The sequence below is a fragment of the Toxotes jaculatrix genome, chromosome 11, assembly GCF_017976425.1.
Source record: "Toxotes jaculatrix isolate fToxJac2 chromosome 11, fToxJac2.pri, whole genome shotgun sequence".
NCBI lineage: Eukaryota > Metazoa > Chordata > Actinopteri > Toxotidae > Toxotes > Toxotes jaculatrix.
This window is the reverse complement of record NC_054404.1, coordinates 1,669,179-1,688,144: the sequence shown is the minus strand read 5'-3', so window position 1 is coordinate 1,688,144 and position 18,966 is coordinate 1,669,179. Positions and strand designations below refer to the sequence as shown.

At 40.3% G+C, this 18,966-nt stretch overlaps 5 protein-coding genes across 5 annotated transcripts; all 5 read right to left on the bottom strand.

Annotated features, from left to right (window-relative positions):
* Positions 1–1,507: 1,507 nt before the first annotated feature.
* On the bottom strand, positions 1,508–5,310 carry LOC121189939 (G-protein coupled receptor 4-like). The gene is made up of 4 exons (XM_041050420.1): positions 5,276–5,310; positions 4,204–4,374; positions 3,935–4,122; positions 1,508–3,798 (listed from the first exon to the last, which is right to left on the bottom strand). Exons 2-4 carry the CDS (start codon positions 4,357–4,359, stop codon positions 3,267–3,269), a joined length of 876 nt encoding a protein of 291 aa, XP_040906354.1. The 5' UTR covers positions 4,360–4,374; positions 5,276–5,310; the 3' UTR covers positions 1,508–3,266.
* Positions 5,311–5,433: 123 nt separating this feature from the next.
* On the bottom strand, positions 5,434–7,589 carry LOC121189936 (G-protein coupled receptor 4-like). Its single transcript, XM_041050416.1, has 3 exons — positions 7,288–7,589; positions 7,013–7,206; positions 5,434–6,876 (listed from the first exon to the last, which is right to left on the bottom strand). The coding sequence occupies exons 1-3, from the start codon at positions 7,441–7,443 to the stop codon at positions 6,345–6,347; spliced, it is 882 nt and encodes a 293-aa protein (XP_040906350.1). The 5' UTR covers positions 7,444–7,589; the 3' UTR covers positions 5,434–6,344.
* Positions 7,590–9,054: 1,465 nt separating this feature from the next.
* Positions 9,055–11,503, bottom strand: LOC121189937 (mas-related G-protein coupled receptor member A6-like). Its single transcript, XM_041050417.1, has 4 exons — positions 11,469–11,503; positions 10,381–10,551; positions 10,106–10,299; positions 9,055–9,969 (listed from the first exon to the last, which is right to left on the bottom strand). The coding sequence occupies exons 2-4, from the start codon at positions 10,534–10,536 to the stop codon at positions 9,441–9,443; spliced, it is 879 nt and encodes a 292-aa protein (XP_040906351.1). The 5' UTR covers positions 10,537–10,551; positions 11,469–11,503; the 3' UTR covers positions 9,055–9,440.
* A 226-nt stretch (positions 11,504–11,729) lies between these two features.
* On the bottom strand, positions 11,730–14,171 carry LOC121189938 (G-protein coupled receptor 4-like). Its single transcript, XM_041050418.1, has 3 exons — positions 14,007–14,171; positions 13,738–13,925; positions 11,730–13,601 (listed from the first exon to the last, which is right to left on the bottom strand). Exons 1-3 carry the CDS (start codon positions 14,160–14,162, stop codon positions 13,070–13,072), a joined length of 876 nt encoding a protein of 291 aa, XP_040906352.1. The 5' UTR covers positions 14,163–14,171; the 3' UTR covers positions 11,730–13,069.
* A 2,392-nt stretch (positions 14,172–16,563) lies between these two features.
* On the bottom strand, positions 16,564–18,160 carry LOC121189940 (G-protein coupled receptor 4-like). Its single transcript, XM_041050421.1, has 3 exons — positions 17,995–18,160; positions 17,729–17,913; positions 16,564–17,596 (listed from the first exon to the last, which is right to left on the bottom strand). Exons 1-3 carry the CDS (start codon positions 18,148–18,150, stop codon positions 17,068–17,070), a joined length of 870 nt encoding a protein of 289 aa, XP_040906355.1. The 5' UTR covers positions 18,151–18,160; the 3' UTR covers positions 16,564–17,067.
* Positions 18,161–18,966: the final 806 nt, after the last annotated feature.

Sequence of the window (18,966 nt, the reverse complement as noted above, 5' to 3'; positions counted from 1 at the left end):
TGCAGCACTCTCTTAGACACCACATTATGACCTTGCAGAGATAGTCATGCACATGTCCTTGTCCAACACAAGCCCAGGACATCAGCCATCTGCCTCTCATCTTAACAGACTTACCTCACTAACATTCCTGTTCCCACGAAGCCTGATGAGTAACTTAGAAACACAGGTTAAACCATCATGGGTGTTTCTGTATTTATAACTTGATAGATTGTGTCATCAAATGCGTAGATGGCCAGATTTTACACCTTGACTGCACTGACAACTGGACTCTTCCAGCTATGGTCTACACACTATCTCCTCAGGAGCAAACCTTGAATGAAATTCTGAGACCAAATGGGGGAATGTATGTGGATGAGACCACAAACTTTTTCAGTCATTGAATTCAGTTTAACCTTTTCACAACTGGGGGTGGAAACCACCCATTGATATAACAACCAGGCACCATTGGTACAGGACCTGTATTGTGAACAATGATGGTGAGAAAACCCTCATGCTCCCTTTCTTTCTCTCTGTTTTACATCCCAGCTACAGGAGCAGCAACAGCTCTTCTCTTCATGTCTCTCTTCTCTGCTGCTTCACTGAAATCTTTCTCATCGTCAGATACTACAACACAAAGATTTGATTTTGCAGGCAACAGGAGCCACGAAACAGAGTTAGCGTCATGAAGCAAACCCAGTAAGAAAAACAAAGGGGTGACCAGTGATCTCAGAGGCATAGAAGCCCAAACCAACCCATGCCCCACCAGGAAGCCTGCAGCTCACTGGGCTTAAACAAAGGAGCACGCTGGAAAAGACCTGTCTTCCCCCCATGGCCCATTAAATGGGCCTGGTTGGCAGAACATGGCACAGCTAAGCATAGGACTGTCTAACTTTATCTGTGCTTTGTATTGATTTGGTTCAGTGTATTCACCAAACTTTGTTCTCAAGTCTGCTCATTGCCAAGCTATTGGACAGCCACAACACAAAGCTGGTGTTAGTATGTTTCACAAACATAGGAGTGGACATACATCCAGTAGCTTCTATGTTGTGCATGTAACTGGCTAGACTCTATTTTAAACTTTATCCTACTTGAACTCGTCCACACTCTCTCAGCCTTCTTTGATTCCGCCATCTTCTTTGGCGTTTCCTTTGTTTAAACCGCCATGTTGAATCAGTCATTTTCTTTTTTTTTGTTTTGCCACTCAGACACATGCATGCACACAACTGTATATAATCATCATGTGCAAGATAGGAAATTGTGTTCATATGTGGCATTTCATTAATAAAATATTAATAACTGACGGTGCATTAATGTGTAAACATAATTTGTTTCGGTAGCTAGTAAAAGTGGACCTACTTTTACTTTCCTTTACTTTCTTTGCCGTTTGCTATATCCAGCTGTTAAAGTGTAGCTGATATTTGGTTTCATCACGTTTATGTTTTCATCTGATATTTACTGTGAAAATACAAATAACATTTTAACCAGTCATTGTACCAAGGAGGACCAAGTGAATACAACATACAGCACATAATAAAAGAACCCATGGAAACAGGCATTTATAACATGCATGCACAGTACAGCAGAGAGACAGACACAATCATCAAGAAATATACATTATTTTGACAAATCTTCAAATGACAGCTTAAAGTCTTCCTGTCATTTCAATCTCAGAATTTTACAATAGGAAAAACAACTTTGTTTGATTATCACAAACTTCCAAATATGATTGACATCAGCTATTTTAACTTGTGCTCTGTCAGACAGAAGGTAAAAATATGATTTCAACTTAATAAAAAAATGTCAGAGAAAAAGTCATATATGAGTATAGAAGTAAACAGCTGAGTTACAGTGAATATCCTGGCTCCAGTCCTGTGAATGACTGCAAACATCTGTGATTTTATTCAGCATCTCCAGTGAAATAGGTTTAGTCAGATCATCAGCCAAGCTAAAGATTTCCTCTGTGTGGAAATTATACAGAAACTAAATACACTTTGAATGTAAGAGGTCAAAAGAAAGTGATGGAGATTTCCAAAGAGGGAGTGATGAAAATATGGTTAAGACTCGACATCATCACTGACAGTGATGTGTTCCTGTTTCCGCTCTCCCATCAGGATCCTGGCAGCGCTGTTTTGTATATACTGAAGCTTTTGAAGACTCTTGCCAGGGATCCTGATGAGAAGTGATTTGTAGAAGTCAACCCTGGAGGAGACAAAGGCATGGACGAGCTTTTCTGCATCAGAAAAGGTGAGAGACGGACAGAGTTTGGCGATGTTTTTAAGGTGGGAAAAAGATGATTTACACAGATGTTTAACGTGATTATTAAATGTTAGGTGAGGGTCCAGACTCACACCAAGGTTGGTAACTGAGATGAGAGGAGAATGTCCGGTTCGGAAAAGGTGACAGTGTTTATGGGGAATGACTGGACCTGATGTGGGGTGTCAACAAGTACGGCTTCAGTTTAATTGGAGGAAGTTTTGGCTCATCCATGCCTTTATTTCCTCCAGGCAGGTGGTAAGGGTGGACAGTGGTGATGACAGTGATGAGGATGGTGGGGCAGCAGACGGGGCTTGATATAGAGCTGTGTGTCATCAGCGTAGCAATGGAAAGAGATTCCATGGCGGCTGATGACATGACCGAGGGGAAGCATATAAAATAAATAAGATCGGCCTGAGGACGGACACTTGAGGGACTCCACAGGTGACAGGAAGCAACTGGGACTTAGCACCAGCCAGGCTGACATATTCTGTCTTCCCAGAAAGACATGACGTGAACCAGTCCAAGGCAGTACCACACAGTCCAATGTCACAGTGGAGCCGGCTGAGGAGGATGCAGTGATCCAAGGTATCAAACGCTACAGTTAAGTCAAGGAGTATGAGCAGGGAGGGAGAGCTAGAATCCGCCGCCATCAGAAGGTCATTTGTGACCCTGGCCAGAGCTGTTTCTGTGCTGTGGGTGGAACGGAAACCTGACTGGAATTTTTCAAATAGATTGTGTCGGTGTAGATGGTCCTGAAGCTGAATGGCAACAGCGTTTTCCAGCACTTTAGTGAGAAACGGGAGGTTAGAGATGGCTCTGTAGTTGGCAGACATTTCTGGGTCCAGGGTGGGTTTTTTAAGAAGTAGTTTGATGACAGCAGTTTGAAGTGCACATGGACCAAAGCGAGACTGAGGGGAGTGGTTTATTGTTTTTGGACTTACTGTATGGCAGAGAGGTTTGATTTTATCAGGGATGTGGGAAAGGGTCCGGGAAACAGGTTTCATTTTCCTGATGATGACCTCAAGTGATGGTTAAGCCTCGACATCATCACTGACAGTGATGGTCTGACCTGATGTTTGTTGTGTTTCTGACTTGCAGCAAAACAGACAGGCCAGCAGCCTGTCAAATGCCCCTTTCCTCATGAAGACATACAGAACCAAGTCTGCAAGAGGACTGAACTGGATCATGGCAAAAGACACAATGTTGAGGGTATAATCATATCTGGTTTCTACAGAAAGGATCAAAATGATTGTAGGAAGGAACAACAATGTGTAATTTAACAACACCAGAATCAAAGCTCCAACGATTCTGCGTTTTTCCTCAGAGGAGACTGAGGTGGCAGCAGACAGTGCTTTGAAGGTCCCAGCCAGAGAGAAGATAAGGACGGGGAAGGGGAGGAGGAGGTAGATGGAGAGGAGATGAAATGGGCTCATGAAATCAGATGCCAGATAGATAAATAAGCCCCAGAAAAAGGGAGAGACCCAGACCATGACACACACCACAACAGAGGTCTTGATACTTCGTTTGAAGCGGTACCACAGTGGCCAGGCGATAAGCAGATACCTGCAATACAAGATAAATACACAGACAGTGTAGATATGATCACATGTAGTATATTCCTGACTCTGAGAATGCTTTAGAAACATATGGAGATGTGATGCTAAGATTCATGCAAGTACACTCAGAATGAAAAGATTACCTTTCCACAGCGACACATGTCATGAAGCCAACACTGGCCATCAGAGCTATGGCATAAATGAAGGCAGAGACCAGGATGATCAGAAAATCCCCAGGTCCTGTCAGCCAAACGATCATGCAGCAGAACTGAATGAGGTCAGAGATGAGGAGGTTGATGACGTAGATTGGAGCAACATGATTTGTTCTCACCTGCAGGAAACATTGGTGAAAGTTACCAATAAATGTCCTCGCAGCATGTTCCCTCACAGACATCAGTCATAATGTACATACCAGAGAATACAGGGCATGGATGGCCAGTATGGTCAGAGGAAGGCCGATGCAGATGACGATCCAATTTGTCACATATATGACATCTGTGATTCCTAATTCCTCTCCGTCGTATTCATAGCTGCTGTTCTGTGAAGTTGTGTTGTAGAAATCTTCCATTCTTCAGAGTCAGACCTGTAGTTTGGGGCAGCAGGTCATGGACAAGCAAAGTTTTTCAGTGTCTTCTCAACATTGTTTTTACTGCTACACTTGTTGTCAAGTGTTTGGAGAGTTCACACAAATACCTGAAACATTACACAGAGAGGAGCAGAAACTTCTGAAGAGTTTTTAAATTCTGTCATGAAAACTTTCATGTAGCTCACATTACAACAGTCCAAGTAACTCACAGCTTCTCAGCTCTTTCTCAGTGTGAGCAGACTTCAGGTTAGGACTGTGTGTTGCTTTCAATGGATTTTATTTTAAATAAAAGTCCTGCTTTCAAAATTTGACTCGAAATGAAAAATAAAAGTATCAGTAGAAAAATATACTTCAAGTAGCACGCATTGTGGACAATAACCTGTTTCAGAATAATAAAGAAATATATAATATGATTACAATAAATGTTGCATTAATGTATAAATGATATTTGTATTTGTGGCTGGTAAAGGTGGGGATCATTGAAATTATTTTTTCACTGTCTGGGAACGTATTCTTTAAAAATATTCAAATGTATCTCCAGATTATATCGTACTGATGATCCAAACGTAAAAAATAACTAATCATTAAATAAATAAGGTGGAGAAAAAAACTACATCATTTCCCTCTGAAGCGTAGTGGAGTGAAGTACAGTAAGTTAGTTTTAGAAAATTGGAATACTCAAAGTACAAGTACCTCAGCTGTCTGTTTAAGAAGTCTGAGTTCATTAAGTATACTTAGTATGACAATTAGCACTACTTACCAAAATAATAATTATTATTACAAGTGTGAGAGCAACAAGAATATGCAGAGAAAGAAATTGAAAATCTAAAACTGTGATCATGAAAGTTCCTGATTGAATCTTTATGTGTATTACATAGTAAAATCCTATAAAACTTACAGGTTACGTGCTGCTGTACCACCTCTGTAATGTGCAGGCTGTCATCTGCTTCTAAACAGCTCCTGTGCAGCAGTGACACTGAGAAAATTGCACAACCCAACATCCTCTGTTTTAGCTTTTTTTTTTTTTTTTACTTTGCTCACATTTATCACAGGAGAAAACAGAAACAATCTCAGGCTTATTTTACAAATGAGATCTTGAACCCAGTGAAACTGGCTGATTAAACAAAACTTACATGTAAATTCAAATGAAAAGTAAAAACATGTTAATGGGGTAAAATGGTCACGAGAACTCTCCAATTATCAGTGGAGAACAGGAACAACCAGGGGGCAATAAAATAGATCAATCATAGGTGTTACTGACAGACAGTGTTATCAGCACCTTCTTGGTGTTTGCTGTTGTTTCAGTGAGTAATGAAAGACTGGCACAGCAGCAGTAATGCCTGTTTATCTGCATCTTCTTCTGGACTAATATCAAAGTGCTCTTCTAAAATTTTCACCAGTCATTGAACCAAGGAGGACCAAGTGAATACAACATACAGCACATAATAAAAGGACCCATGGAAACAGGCATTTATAACATGCATGCACAGTACAGCAGAGAGACAGACACAATCATCAAGAAATATACATTATTTTGACAAATCTTCAAATGACAGCTTAAAGTCTTCCTGTCATTTCAATCTCAGAATTTTACAAAAGGAAAAACAACTTTGTTTGATTATCACAAACTTCCAAATACGATTGACATCAGCTATTTTAACTCTTGCTCTGTCAGACAGAAGGTAAAAATATGATTTCAACTTCATAAAAAGGTCAGAGAAAAAGTCATATATGAGTATAGAAGTAAACAGCTGAGTTACAGTGAATATCCTGGCTCCAGTCCTGTGAATGACTGCAAACATGTGTGATTTTATTCAGCATCTCCAGTGAAATAGGTTTAGTCAGATCATCAGCCGAGCTAAAGATTTCCTCTGTGTGGAAATTATACAGAAACTAAACACACTTTGAATGTAAGAGGTCAGAAGAAAGTGATGGAGATTTCCAAAGAGGGAGTGATGAAAATATGGTTAAGCCTCGACATCATCACTGACAGTGATGGTCTGACCTGATGTTTGTTGTGTTTCTGACTTGCAGCAACACAGACAGGCCAGCAGCCTGTCAAAAGCCCCTTTCCTCATGAAGACATACAGAACCAAGTCTGCAAGAGGACTGATCCGGATCATGGTTTGAGCCAGATTGTTGAATGCAACTTCGTCTCTGGCTTTTTCAGAAAGAAACCGAATGACTGTGGGAAGGAACAACAATGTGTAATTTAACAACACCAGAATCAAAGCTCCAACGATTCTGCGTTTTTCCTCAGAGGAGACTGAGGTGGCAGCAGACAGTGCTTTGAAGGTCCCAGCCAGAGAGAAGATAAGGACGGGGAAGGGGAGGAGGAGGTAGATGGAGAGGAGGTATGATTGTTTCAGGAAAACAAATGTGAGATTGTTAAGAACAAAACAGATCAATGCAGAAATCCAGACCATGACACACACCACAACAGAGGTCTTGATACTCCGTTTGAAGCGGTACCACAGTGGCCAGGCGATAAGCAGATACCTGCAATACAAGATAAATACACAGACAGTGTAGATATGATCACATGTAGTATATTCCTGACTCTGAGAATGCTTTAGAAACATATGGAGATGTGATGCTAAGATTCATGCAAGTACACTCAGAATGAAAAGATTACCTTTCCACAGCGACACATGTCATGAAGCCAACACTGGCCATCAGAGCTATGGTAGCAACTTTATAAGAGTAATGTAAAATAATGGTTTCTGGAGTTTCAGATTCTTTCAGCCAAACGATCATGCAGCAGAACAGAATGAGGTCAGAGATGAGGAGGTTGATGACGTAGATTGGAGCAACATGATTTGTTCTCACCTGCAGGAAACATTGGTGAAAGTTACCAGTAAATGTCCTCGCAGCATGTTCCCTCACAGACATCAGTCATAATGTACATACCAGAGAATACAGGGCATGGATGGCCAGTATGGTCAGAGGAAGGCCGATGGAGAGGACGATCCAATTTGTCACATATATGACATCTGGGATTTTTATTTTCCTCTGGTCGTTTCCATAGCTGCTGTTCTGTGAAGTTGTGTTGTAGAAGTCTTCCATTCTTCAGAGTCAGACCTGTAGTTTGGGGCAGCAGGTCATGGACAAGCAAAGTTTTTCAGTGTCTCCTCAACATTGTTTTTACTGCTACACTTGTTGTCAAGTGTTTGGAGAGTTCACACAAATACCTGAAACATTACACAGAGAGGAGCAGAAACTTCTGAAGAGTTTTTAAATTCTGTCATGAAAACTTTCATGTAGCTCACATTACAACAGTCCAGGTAACTCACAGCTTCTCAGCTCTTTCTCAGTGTGAGCAGACTTCAGGTTAGGACTGTGTGTTGCTTTCAATGGATTTTATTTTAAATAAAAGTCCTGCTTTCAAAATTTGACTCGAAATGAAAAATAGAAGTATTAGTAGAAAAATATACTTCAAGTAGCGCCCATTGTGGACAATCACCTGTTTCAGAATAATAACAAAATATATAATATAATATGATTACAATAAATGTTGCATTAATTTGTAAATGGTATTTGTATTTGTGGCTGGTAAAGGTGGGGATCATTGAAATTATTTTTTCACTGTCTGGGAACGTATTCTTTAAAAATATTCAAATGTATCTCCAGATTATATCGTACTGATGATCCAAACGTAAAAAATAACTAATCATTAAATCTGTTAAATAAATAAGGTGGAGAAAAAAACTACATCATTTCCCTCTGAAACGTAGTGAAGTACAGTAAGTTAGTTTTAGAAAATTGGAATACTCAAAGTACAAGTACCTCAGCTGTCTGTTTAAGAAGTCTGAGTTCATTAAGTATACTTAGTATGACAATTAGCACTACTTACCAAAATAATAATTATTGTTACAAGTGTGAGAGCAACAAGAATATGCAGAGAAAGAAATTGAAAATCTAAAACTGTGATCATGAAAGTTCCTGATTGAATCTTTATGTATATTACATAGTAAAATCCTATAAAACTTACAGGTTACGTGCTGCTGTACCACCTCTGTAATGTGCAGGCTGTCATCTGCTTCTAAACAGCCCCTGTGCAGCAGTGACACTGAGAAAATTGCACAACCCAACATCCTCTGTTTTAGCTTTTTTTTTCTTTTTTTTTACTTTGCTTAATTTTACCACAGGAGATAACAGAAACAAACTCAGGCTTATTTTACAAATGAGATCTCTGAACCAGTGAAACTGGCTGATTAAATTAAACTTACATGTAAATTCAACTGAAAAGGAAAAACATATTTATGAGGCAAAATGGTCATGAGAATTCTCCAATTATCAGTGGAGAACAGGAACAACCAGGGGGCAATAAAATAGATCAATCATAGGTGTTACTGACAGACAGTGTTATCAGCACCTTCTTGGTGTTTGCTGTTGTTTCAGTGAGTAATGAAAGACTGGCACAGCAGCAGTAATGCCTGTTTATCTGTATCTTCTTCTGGACTAATATCAAAGTGCTCTTCTAAAATTTTCACCAGTCATTGAACCAAGGAGGACCAAGTGAATACAACATACAGCACATAATAAAAGGACCCATGGAAACAGGCATTTATAACATGCATGCACAGTACAGCAGAGAGACAGACACAATCATCAAGAAATAAACATTATTTTGACAAATCTTCAAATGACAGCTTAAAGTCTTCCTGTCATTTCAATCTCAGAATTTTACAAAAGGAAAAACAACTTTGTTTGATTATCACAAACTTCCAAATATGATTGACATCAGCTATTTTAACTTGTGCTCTGTCAGACAGAAGGTAAAAATATGATTTCAACTTCATAAAAAGGTCAGAGAAAAAGTCATATATGAGTATAGAAGTAAACAGCTGAGTTACAGTGAATATCCTGGCTCCAGTCCTGTGAATGACTGCAAACATGTGTGATTTTATTCAGCATCTCCAGTGAAATAGGTTTAGTCAGATCATCAGCCGAGCTAAAGATTTCCTCTGTGTGGAAATTATACAGAAACTAAATCCACTTTGAATGGAAGAGGTCAGAAGAAAGTGATGGAGATTTCCAAAGAGGGAGTGATGAAAATATGGTTAAGACTCGACATCATCACTGACAGTGATGGTCTGACCTGATGTTTGTTGTGTTTCTGACTTGCAGCAACACAGACAGGCCAGCAGCCTGTCAAAAGCCCCTTTCCTCATGAAGACATACAGAACCAAGTCTGCAAGAGGACTGATCCGGATCATGGTTTGAGCCAGATTGTTGAGCGTAACTTCATATCTGACATTTTCAGACAGGAACCAAATTATTGTAGGAAGGAACAACAATGTGTAATTTAACAACACCAGAATCAAAGCTCCAACGATTCTGCGTTTTTCCTCAGAGGAGACTGAGGTGGCAGCAGACAGTGCTTTGAAGGTCCCAGCCAGAGAGAAGATAAGGACGGGGAAGGGGAGGAGGAAGTAGATGGAGGAGAAGAGTATGTACAAGAAATAAGATGCAAGATCCATAAGAACAACAAAGATCAATGTAGAGACCCAGACCATGACACACACCACAACAGAGACCTTGATACTTCGTTTGAAGCGGTACCACAGTGGCCAGGCGATAAGCAGATACCTGCAATACAAGATAAATACACAGACAGTGTAGATATGATCACATGTAGTATATTCCTGACTCTGAGAATGCTTTAGAAACAAATGGAGATGTGATGCTAAGATTCATGCAAGTACACTGAGAATGAAAAGATTACCTTTCCACAGCGACACATGTCATGAAGCCAACACTGGCCATCAGAGCTATGGTAGCAACTTTATAAGAGTAATGTAAAATAATGGTTTCTGGAGTTTCAGGTCCTGTCAGCCAAACGATCATGCAGCAGAACAGAATGAGGTCAGAGATGAGGAGGTTGATGACGTAGATTGGAGCAACATGATTTGTTCTCACCTGCAGGAAACATTGGTGAAAGTTACCAATAAATGTCCTCGCAGCATGTTCCCTCACAGACATCAGTCATAATGTACATACCAGAGAATACAGGCCATAGATGGCCAGTATGGTCAGAGGAAGGCCGATGCAGAGGACGATCCAATTTGTCACATATATGACATCTGTGATTCCTAATTCCTCTCCGTCGTATTCATAGCTGCTGTTCTGTGAAGTTGTGTTGTAGAAATCTTCCATTCTTCAGAGTCAGACCTGTAGTTTGGGGCAGCAGGTCATGGACAAGCAAAGTTTTTCAGTGTCTTCTCAACATTGTTTTTACTGCTACACTTGTTGTCAAGTGTTTGGAGAGTTCACACAAATACCTGAAACATTACACAGAGAGGAGCAGAAACTTCTGAAGAGTTTTTAAATTCTGTCATGAAAACTTTCATGTAGCTCACATTACAACAGTCCAGGTAACTCACAGCTTCTCAGCTCTTTCTCAGTGTGAGCAGACTTCAGGTCAGGACTGTGTGTTGCTTTCAATGGATTTTATTTTAAATAAAAGTCCTGCTTTCAAAATTTGACTCGAAATGAAAAATAGAAGTATTAGTAGAAAAACATACTTCAAGTAGCACCCATTGTGGACAATCACTTGTTTCAGAATAATAATAAAATATATAATATGATTACAATAAATGTTGCATTAATGTGTAAATGGTATTTGTATCTGTGGCTGGTAAAGGTGGGGATCATTGAAATTATTTTTTCACTGTCTGAGAACGTATTCTTTAAAAATATTGAAATGTATCTCCAGATTATATCGTACTGATGATCCAAACGTAAAAAATAACTAATCATTAAAGCTGTTAAATAAATGAAGTGGAGAAAAAAACTACATCATTTCCCTCTGAAACGTAGTGGAGTGAAGTACAGTAAGTTAGTTTTAGAAAATTGAAATACTCAAACAAAGTACAAGTACCTCAGCTGTCTGTTTAAGAAGTCTGAGTTCATCAAGTATATTTAGTATGACTACAATTAGCACTACTGACCAAAATAATAATTATTATTACAAGTGTGAGAGCAACAAGAATATGCAGAGAAAGAAATTGAAAATCTAAAACTGTGATCATGAAAGTTCCTGATTGAATGTTTATGTGTATTACAAAGTAAAATCCTATAAAACTTACAGGTTACGTGCTGCTGTACCACCTCTGTAATGTGCAGGCTGTCATCTGCTTCTAAACAGCCCCTGTGCAGCAGTGACACTGAGAAAATTGCACAACCCAACATCCTCTGTTTTATCTTTGCTTAATTTTATCACAGGAGATAACAGATACAATCTCAGGCTTATTTCACAAATGAGATCTTGAACCCAATGAAATTGAATGATTAAACAAAACTTACATGTAAATTCAAATGAAAAGTAAAAACATGTTCATGGGCCAAAATGGTCATGAGAATTCTCCAATTATCAGTGGAGAACAGGAACAACCAGGGGGCAATAAAATAGATCAATCATAGGTGTTACTGACAGACAGTGTTATCAGCACCTTCTTGGTGTTTGCTGTTGTTTCAGTGAGTAATGAAAGACTGGCACAGCAGCAGTAATGCCTGTTTATCTGCATCTTCTTCTGGACTAATATCAAAGTGCTCTTCTAAAATTTTCACCAGTCATTGAACCAAGGAGGACCAAGTGAATACAACATACAGCACATAATAAAAGGACCCATGGAAACAGGCATTTATAACATGCATGCACAGTACAGCAGAGAGACAGACACAATCATCAAGAAATATATATTATTTTGACAAATCTTCAAATGACAGCTTAACGGACAGAGTTTGGCGATGTTTTTAAGGTGGGAAAAAGATGATTTACACAGATGTTTAACAAGATTATTAAATGTTAGGTGAGGGTCCAGACTCACACCAAGGTTGGTAACTGCAGATGAGAGGAGAATGTCGGGTTCGGAAAAAGTGACGGTGTTTATGGGGAATGACTGGACCTGATGTGGGTGTCAACAAGTACGGCTTAAGTTTTGGAGCTGTTTAATTGGAGGAAGTTTTGGCTCATCCATGCCTTTATTTCCTCCAGGCAGGTGGTAAGGGTGGACAGTGGTGATGACAGTGATGAGGATGGTGGGGCAGCAGACGGGGCTTGATATAGAGCTGTGTGTCATCAGTGTAGCAATGGAAAGAGATTCCATGGCGGCTGATGACATGACCGAGGGGAAGCATATAAAATAAATAAGATCGGCCTGAGGACGGACACTTGAGGGACTCCACAGGTGACAGGAAGCAACTGGGACTTAGCACCAGCCAGGCTGACATATTCTGTCTTCCCAGAAAGACATGACGTGAACTAGTCCAAGGCAGTACCACACAGTCCAGCTAGAATCCGCCGCCATCAGAAGGTCATTTGTGACCCTGGCCAGAGCTGTTTCTGTGCTGTGGGTGGAACGGAAACCTGACTGGAATTTTTCAAATAGATTGTGTCGGTGTAGATGGTCCTGAAGCTGAATGGCAACAGCGTTTTCCAGCACTTTAGTGAGAAACGGGAGGTTAGAGATGGCTCTGTAGTTGGCAGACATTTCTGGGTCCAGGGTGGGTTTTTAAGAAGTAGTTTGATGACAGCAGTTTGAAGTGCAGATGGACCAAAGTGAGACTGAGGGGAGTGGTTTACTGTTTTTGGACTTACTGTATGGCAGAGAGGTTTGATTTTATCAGGGATGTGGGAAAGGGTCCAGGACACAGGTTTCATTTTCCTGATGATGACCTCAAGTGATGGTTAAGCCTCGACATCATCACTGACAGTGATGGTCTGACCTGATGTTTGTTGTGTTTCTGACTTGCGGCAACACAGACAGGCCAACAGCCTGTCAAAAGCCCCTTTCCTCATGAAGACATACAGAACCAAGTCTGCAAGAGGACTGAACTGGATTATGGAAAAAGACAGGATGCTGAAGTTTTCATCCTCTCTGGCCTTTTCAGACAAGAGCTGAATGAGTGAGGGAAGGAACAACAATGTGTAATTTAACAACACCAGAATCAAAGCTCCAACGATTCTGCGTTTCTCCTCAGAGGAGACTGAGGTGGCAGCAGACAGTGCTTTGAAGGTCCCAGCCAGAGAGAAGATAAGGACGGGGAAGGGGAGGAGGAGGTAGATGGAGAGGAGATGAAATGGGTCCATGAAATCAGATGCCAGAAAGGCAACAAAGCCCCAGAAAAAGGGAGAGACCCAGACCATGACACACACCACAACAGAGGTCTTGATACTTCGTTTGAAGCGGTACCACAGTGGCCAGGCGATAAGCAGATACCTGCAATACAAGATAAATACACAGACAGTGTAGATATGATCACATGTAGTATATTCCTGACTCTGAGAATGCTTTAGAAACATATGGAGATGTGATGCTAAGATTCATACAAGTACACTCAGAATGAAAAGATTACCTTTCCACAGCGACACATGTCATGAAGCCAACACTGGCCATCAGAGCTATGCCATAAATACAGACAGAGACAAAGATGATCAGATCATCCTCAGGTCTTGTCAACCGAATGATCATGCAGCAGAACTGAATGAGGTCAGAGATGAGGAGGTTGATGACGTAGATTGGAGCAACATGATTTGTTCTCACCTGCAGGAAACATTGGTGAAAGTTACCAATAAATGTCCTCGCAGCATGTTCCCTCACAGACATCAGTCATAATGTACATACCAGAGAATACAGGGCATAGATGGCCAGTATGGTCAGAGGAAGGCCGATGCAGAGGACGATCCAATTTGTCACATATATGACATCTGGGATTTCTAATTGCTCTCCGTCGTATTCATCGCTGCTGTTCTGTGAAGTTGTGTTGTAGAAATCTTCCATTCTTCAGAGTCAGACCTGTAGTTTGGGGCAGCAGGTCATGGACAAGCAAAGTTTTTCAGTGTCTCCTCAACATTGTTTTTACTGCTACACTTGTTGTCAAGTGTTTGGAGAGTTCACACAAATACCTGAAACATTACACAGAGAGGAGCAGAAACTTCTGAAGAGTTTTTAAATTCTGTCATGAAAACTTTCATGTAGCTCACATTACAACAGTCCAGGTAACTCACAGCTTCTCAGCTCTTTCTCAGTGTGAGCAGACTTCAGGTCAGGACTGTGTGTTGCTGTCAATGAATTTTATTTTCAGTAAAAATCCTGCATTCAAAGTTTAACTTGATCAGAAGAAGAAATTTATTAGTAGAAAAAAATGTTTAAGTAGAGCTCATTGTGCACAATCACCTGTTTCAGAATAGAACACACATATAATATATAACTGGATTATATTTATTGTTGTATTCATTTGTAAAGATAATTTGCATCCACAGCTGGTAAAGGTGGGGATAATTTTAATGACTTCATTATCAGCTTGGGATCCTAATCTATGATACATACATCCATTTATTTGCAGATTATATTCTGTATTGATGATCCCAATCTGCTAAATAACTAATAACTAAAGCTGTTAAAGAAATGGGATGGAGCACAAACTACAACATTTCCCTCTGAAATGTGGTAAAGTGAAGTTCAGTAAGTTAGTAACAGAAAAGTGAAAATGCTCAAATAAAGAACAAGAACCTCAAACAACTATTTAAGTACAGGAAAAATACTCAATACAACAACTACTACTAACTATGATAATTATTATTATTACAAATATGAAAGTAAAAAGACTATAGAAGAAAATTCATTATATAAAACTGTGATCATGAAAGTTCCTGATTGAATCTTTATGTGTATTACAAAGTAAAATCCTATAAAACTTACAGGTTACGTGCTGCTGTACCACCTCTGTAATGTGCAGGCTGTCATCTGCTTCTAAACAGCTCCTGTGCAGCAGTGACACTGAGAAAATTGCACAACCCAACATCCTCTTTATTTTTTTATTTTTTTAATTTTTTTTAATGTTCTATGACAGTCATTCTACCAAGAAGAACCAAGTGAAGGTGGAACTTCTTTACTCAGAAATACCCTGAATAGAACATACAGCACATAATAAAAGGACCCATGGAAACAGGCATCTATAACATGCATGCACAGTACAGCAGAGAGACAGACACAATCATCAAGAAATATACATTATTTTGACAAATCTTCAAATGACAGCTTAAAGTCTTCCTGTCATTTCAATCTCAGAATTTTACAGAAGGAAAAACAACTTTGTTTGATTATCACAAACTTCCAAATATGATTGACATCAGTTATTTTAGCTTGTGCTCTGTCAGACAGAAGGTAAAAATATGATTTCAACTTAATAAAAAAATGTCAGAGAAAAAGTCATATATGAGTATAGAAGTAAAGAGCTGAGTTACAGTGAATATCCTGGCTCCAGTCCTGTGAATGACTGCAAACGTGTGATTTTATTCAGCTTCTCCAGTGAAATAGGTTTAGTCAGATCATCAGCCGAGCTAAAGATTTCCTCTGTGTGGAAATTATACAGAAACTAAATCCACTTTGAATGGAAGAGGTCAGAAGAAAGTGATGGAGATTTCCAAAGAGGGAGTGATGAAAATATGGTTAAGACTCGACATCATCACTGACAGTGATGTGTTCCTGTTTCCGCTCTCCCATCAGGATCCTGGCAGCGCTGTTTTGTATATACTGAAGCTTTTGAAGACTCTTGCCTGGGATCCTGATGAGAAGTGATTTGTAGAAGTCAACCCTGGAGGAGACAAAGGCATGGACGAGCTTTTCTGCATCAGAAAAGGTGAGAGACGGACAGAGTTTGGCGATGTTTTTAAGGTGGGAAAAAGATGATTTACACAGATGTTTAACGTGATTATTAAATGTTAGGTGAGGGTCCAGACTCACACCAAGGTTGGTAACTGCAGATGAGAGGAGAATGTCGGGTTCAGAAAAGGTGACAGTGTTTATGGGGAATGACTGGACCTGATGTGGGGTGTCAACAAGTACGGCTTCAGTTTAATTAGAGGAAGTTTTGGCTCATCCATGCCTTTATTTCCTCCAGGCAGGTGGTAATGGTGGACAGTGGTGATGACAGTGATGAGGATGGTGGGGCAGCAGACGGGGCTTGATATAGAGCTGTGTGTCATCAGCGTAGCAATGGAAAGAGATTCCATTCTGGCTGATGACACGACCGAGGGGAAGCATATAAAATAAATAAGATCGGCCTGAGAACGGACACTTGAGGAACTCCACAGGTGACAGGAAGCAACTGGGACTTAGCACCAGCCAGGCTGACATATTCTGTCTTCCCAGAAAGACATGACGTGAACCAGTCCAAGGCAGTACCACACAGTCCAATGTCACAGTGGAGCCGGCTGAGGAGGATGCAGTGATCCAAGGTATCAAACGCTACAGTTAAGTCAAGGAGTATGAGCAGGGAGGGAGAGCTAGAATCCGCCGCCATCAGAAGGTCATTTGTGACCCTGGCCAGAGCTGTTTCTGTGCTGTGGGTGGAACGGAAACCTGACTGGAATTTTTCAAATAGATTGTGTCGGTGTAGATGGTCCTGAAGCTGAATGGCAACAGCGTTTTCCAGCACTTTAGTGAGAAACGGGAGGTTAGAGATGGGTCTGTAGTTGGCAGACATTTCTGGGTCCAGGGTGGGTTTTTTAAGAAGTAGTTTGATGACAGCAGTTTGAAGTGCAGATGGACCAAAGCGAGACTGAGGGGAGTGGTTTATTGTTTTTGGACTTACTGTATGGCAGAGAGGTTTGATTTTATCAGGGATGTGGGAAAGGGTCCGGGAAACAGGTTTCATTTTCCTGATGATGACCTCAAGTGATGGTTAAGCCTCGACATCATCACTGACAGTGATGGTCTGACCTGATGTTTGTTGTGTTTCTGAATTGCGGCAACACAGACAGGCCAACAGCCTGTCAAATGCCCCTTTCCTCATGAAGACATACAGAACCAAGTCTGCAAGAGGACTGAACTGGATTATGGAAAGAGACAGGATGCTGAAGTTTTCATCATCTCTGGCTTTTTCAGACAAGAGCTGAATGAGTGAGGGAAGGAACAACAATGTGTAATTTAACAACACCAGAATCAAAGCTCCAACGATTCTGCGTTTTTCCTCAGAGGAGACTGAGGTGGCAGCAGATAGTGCTTTGAAGGTCCCAGCCAGAGAGAAGATAAGGACGGGGAAGGGAAGGAGGAGGTAGATGGAGGAGAAGAGCAGGAACGAGAAATAAGATCCTAAAAAGATAATCAACAAAGTGATAAATGCAGAGACCCAGACCATGACACACACCACAGCAGAGACCTTGATACTCCGTTTGAAACGGTACCACAGTGGCCAGGCGATAACCAGATACCTGCAATACAAGATAAATACACAGTGTAGATATGATCACATGTAGTATATTCCTGACTCTGAGAATGCTTTAGAAACATATGGAGATGTGATGCTAAGATTCATGCAAGTACACTCAGAATGAAAAGATTACCTTTCCACAGCGACACATGTCATGAAGCCGACACTGACCGCCAGAGCTATGTTATAAATAAATAAAGATAAAAAGATGATAATTTCCTCAGGTCTTGTCAGCCAAACGATCATGCAGCAGAACTGAATGAGATCAGAGATGAGGAGGTTGATGACGTAGATTGGAGCAACATGATCTTTTCTCACCTGCAGGAAACATTGGTGAAAGTTACCAATAAATGTCCTCGCAGCATGTTCCCTCACAGACATCAGTCATAATGTACATACCAGAGAATACAGGGCATAGATGGCCAGTATGGTCAGAGGAAGGCCGATGGAGATGACGATCCAATCTATCACATACATGACATGTGGGATTTCTAATTTCTCTCTGTCGTATTCATCGCTGCTGTTCTGTGAAGTTGTGTTGTAGAAATCTTCCATTCTTCAGAGTCAGACCTGTAGTTTGGGGCAGCAGGTCATGGACAAGCAAAGTTTTTCAGTGTCTCCTCAACATTGTTTTTACTGCTACACTTGTTGTCAAGTGTTTGGAGAGTTCACACAAATACCTGAAACATTACACAGAGAGGAGCAGAAACTTCTGAAGAGTTTTAGCTTTAAATTCTAACAGAGGTTTGTCAGAGAAATAACTTGCAACAGTTAGAATGACAACATGATGAAAACCAGATCCATGTATCCATACATTCATCACAGTGGTAGGAGGCCAAGCAAAGCAGCTCTTAGCAGATTGTTCAGAACAACTTTAGCTGTGTGTGAGAAAATGCAGCCGTTTCATTGACTTGAACGGAGCCAGTCCAGCGACACAGCAGGGGATCTAATGCAGAGGACTCAGACCTTCTGAGAAATATTTTACACACTGTTATATTACAGAAGTTGCTTTTATAAGACAGGACATTCCCTTATCTATTAGCTAATTCTTCAGGTTAGTTATTTGAAAGCAGCCTGCCCTTCAGAGTGGACAGAAAACTTTCATGTAGCTCACATTACAACAGTCCAGGTAACTCACAGCTTCTCAGCTCTTTGTCAGTGTGAGCAGACTTCAGGTCAGGACTGTGTGTTGATGTCAATGGATTTTATTTTCAGTAAAAATCCTGCATTCAAAATTTAACTTGATCAGAAGAATAAAATTTATTAATAGAAAAAAATGTATTTAAGTAGAGCTCATTGTGCACAATCACCTGTTTCAGAATAAAACACAGATATAATATATAACTGGATTATACTTATTGTTGCATTCAT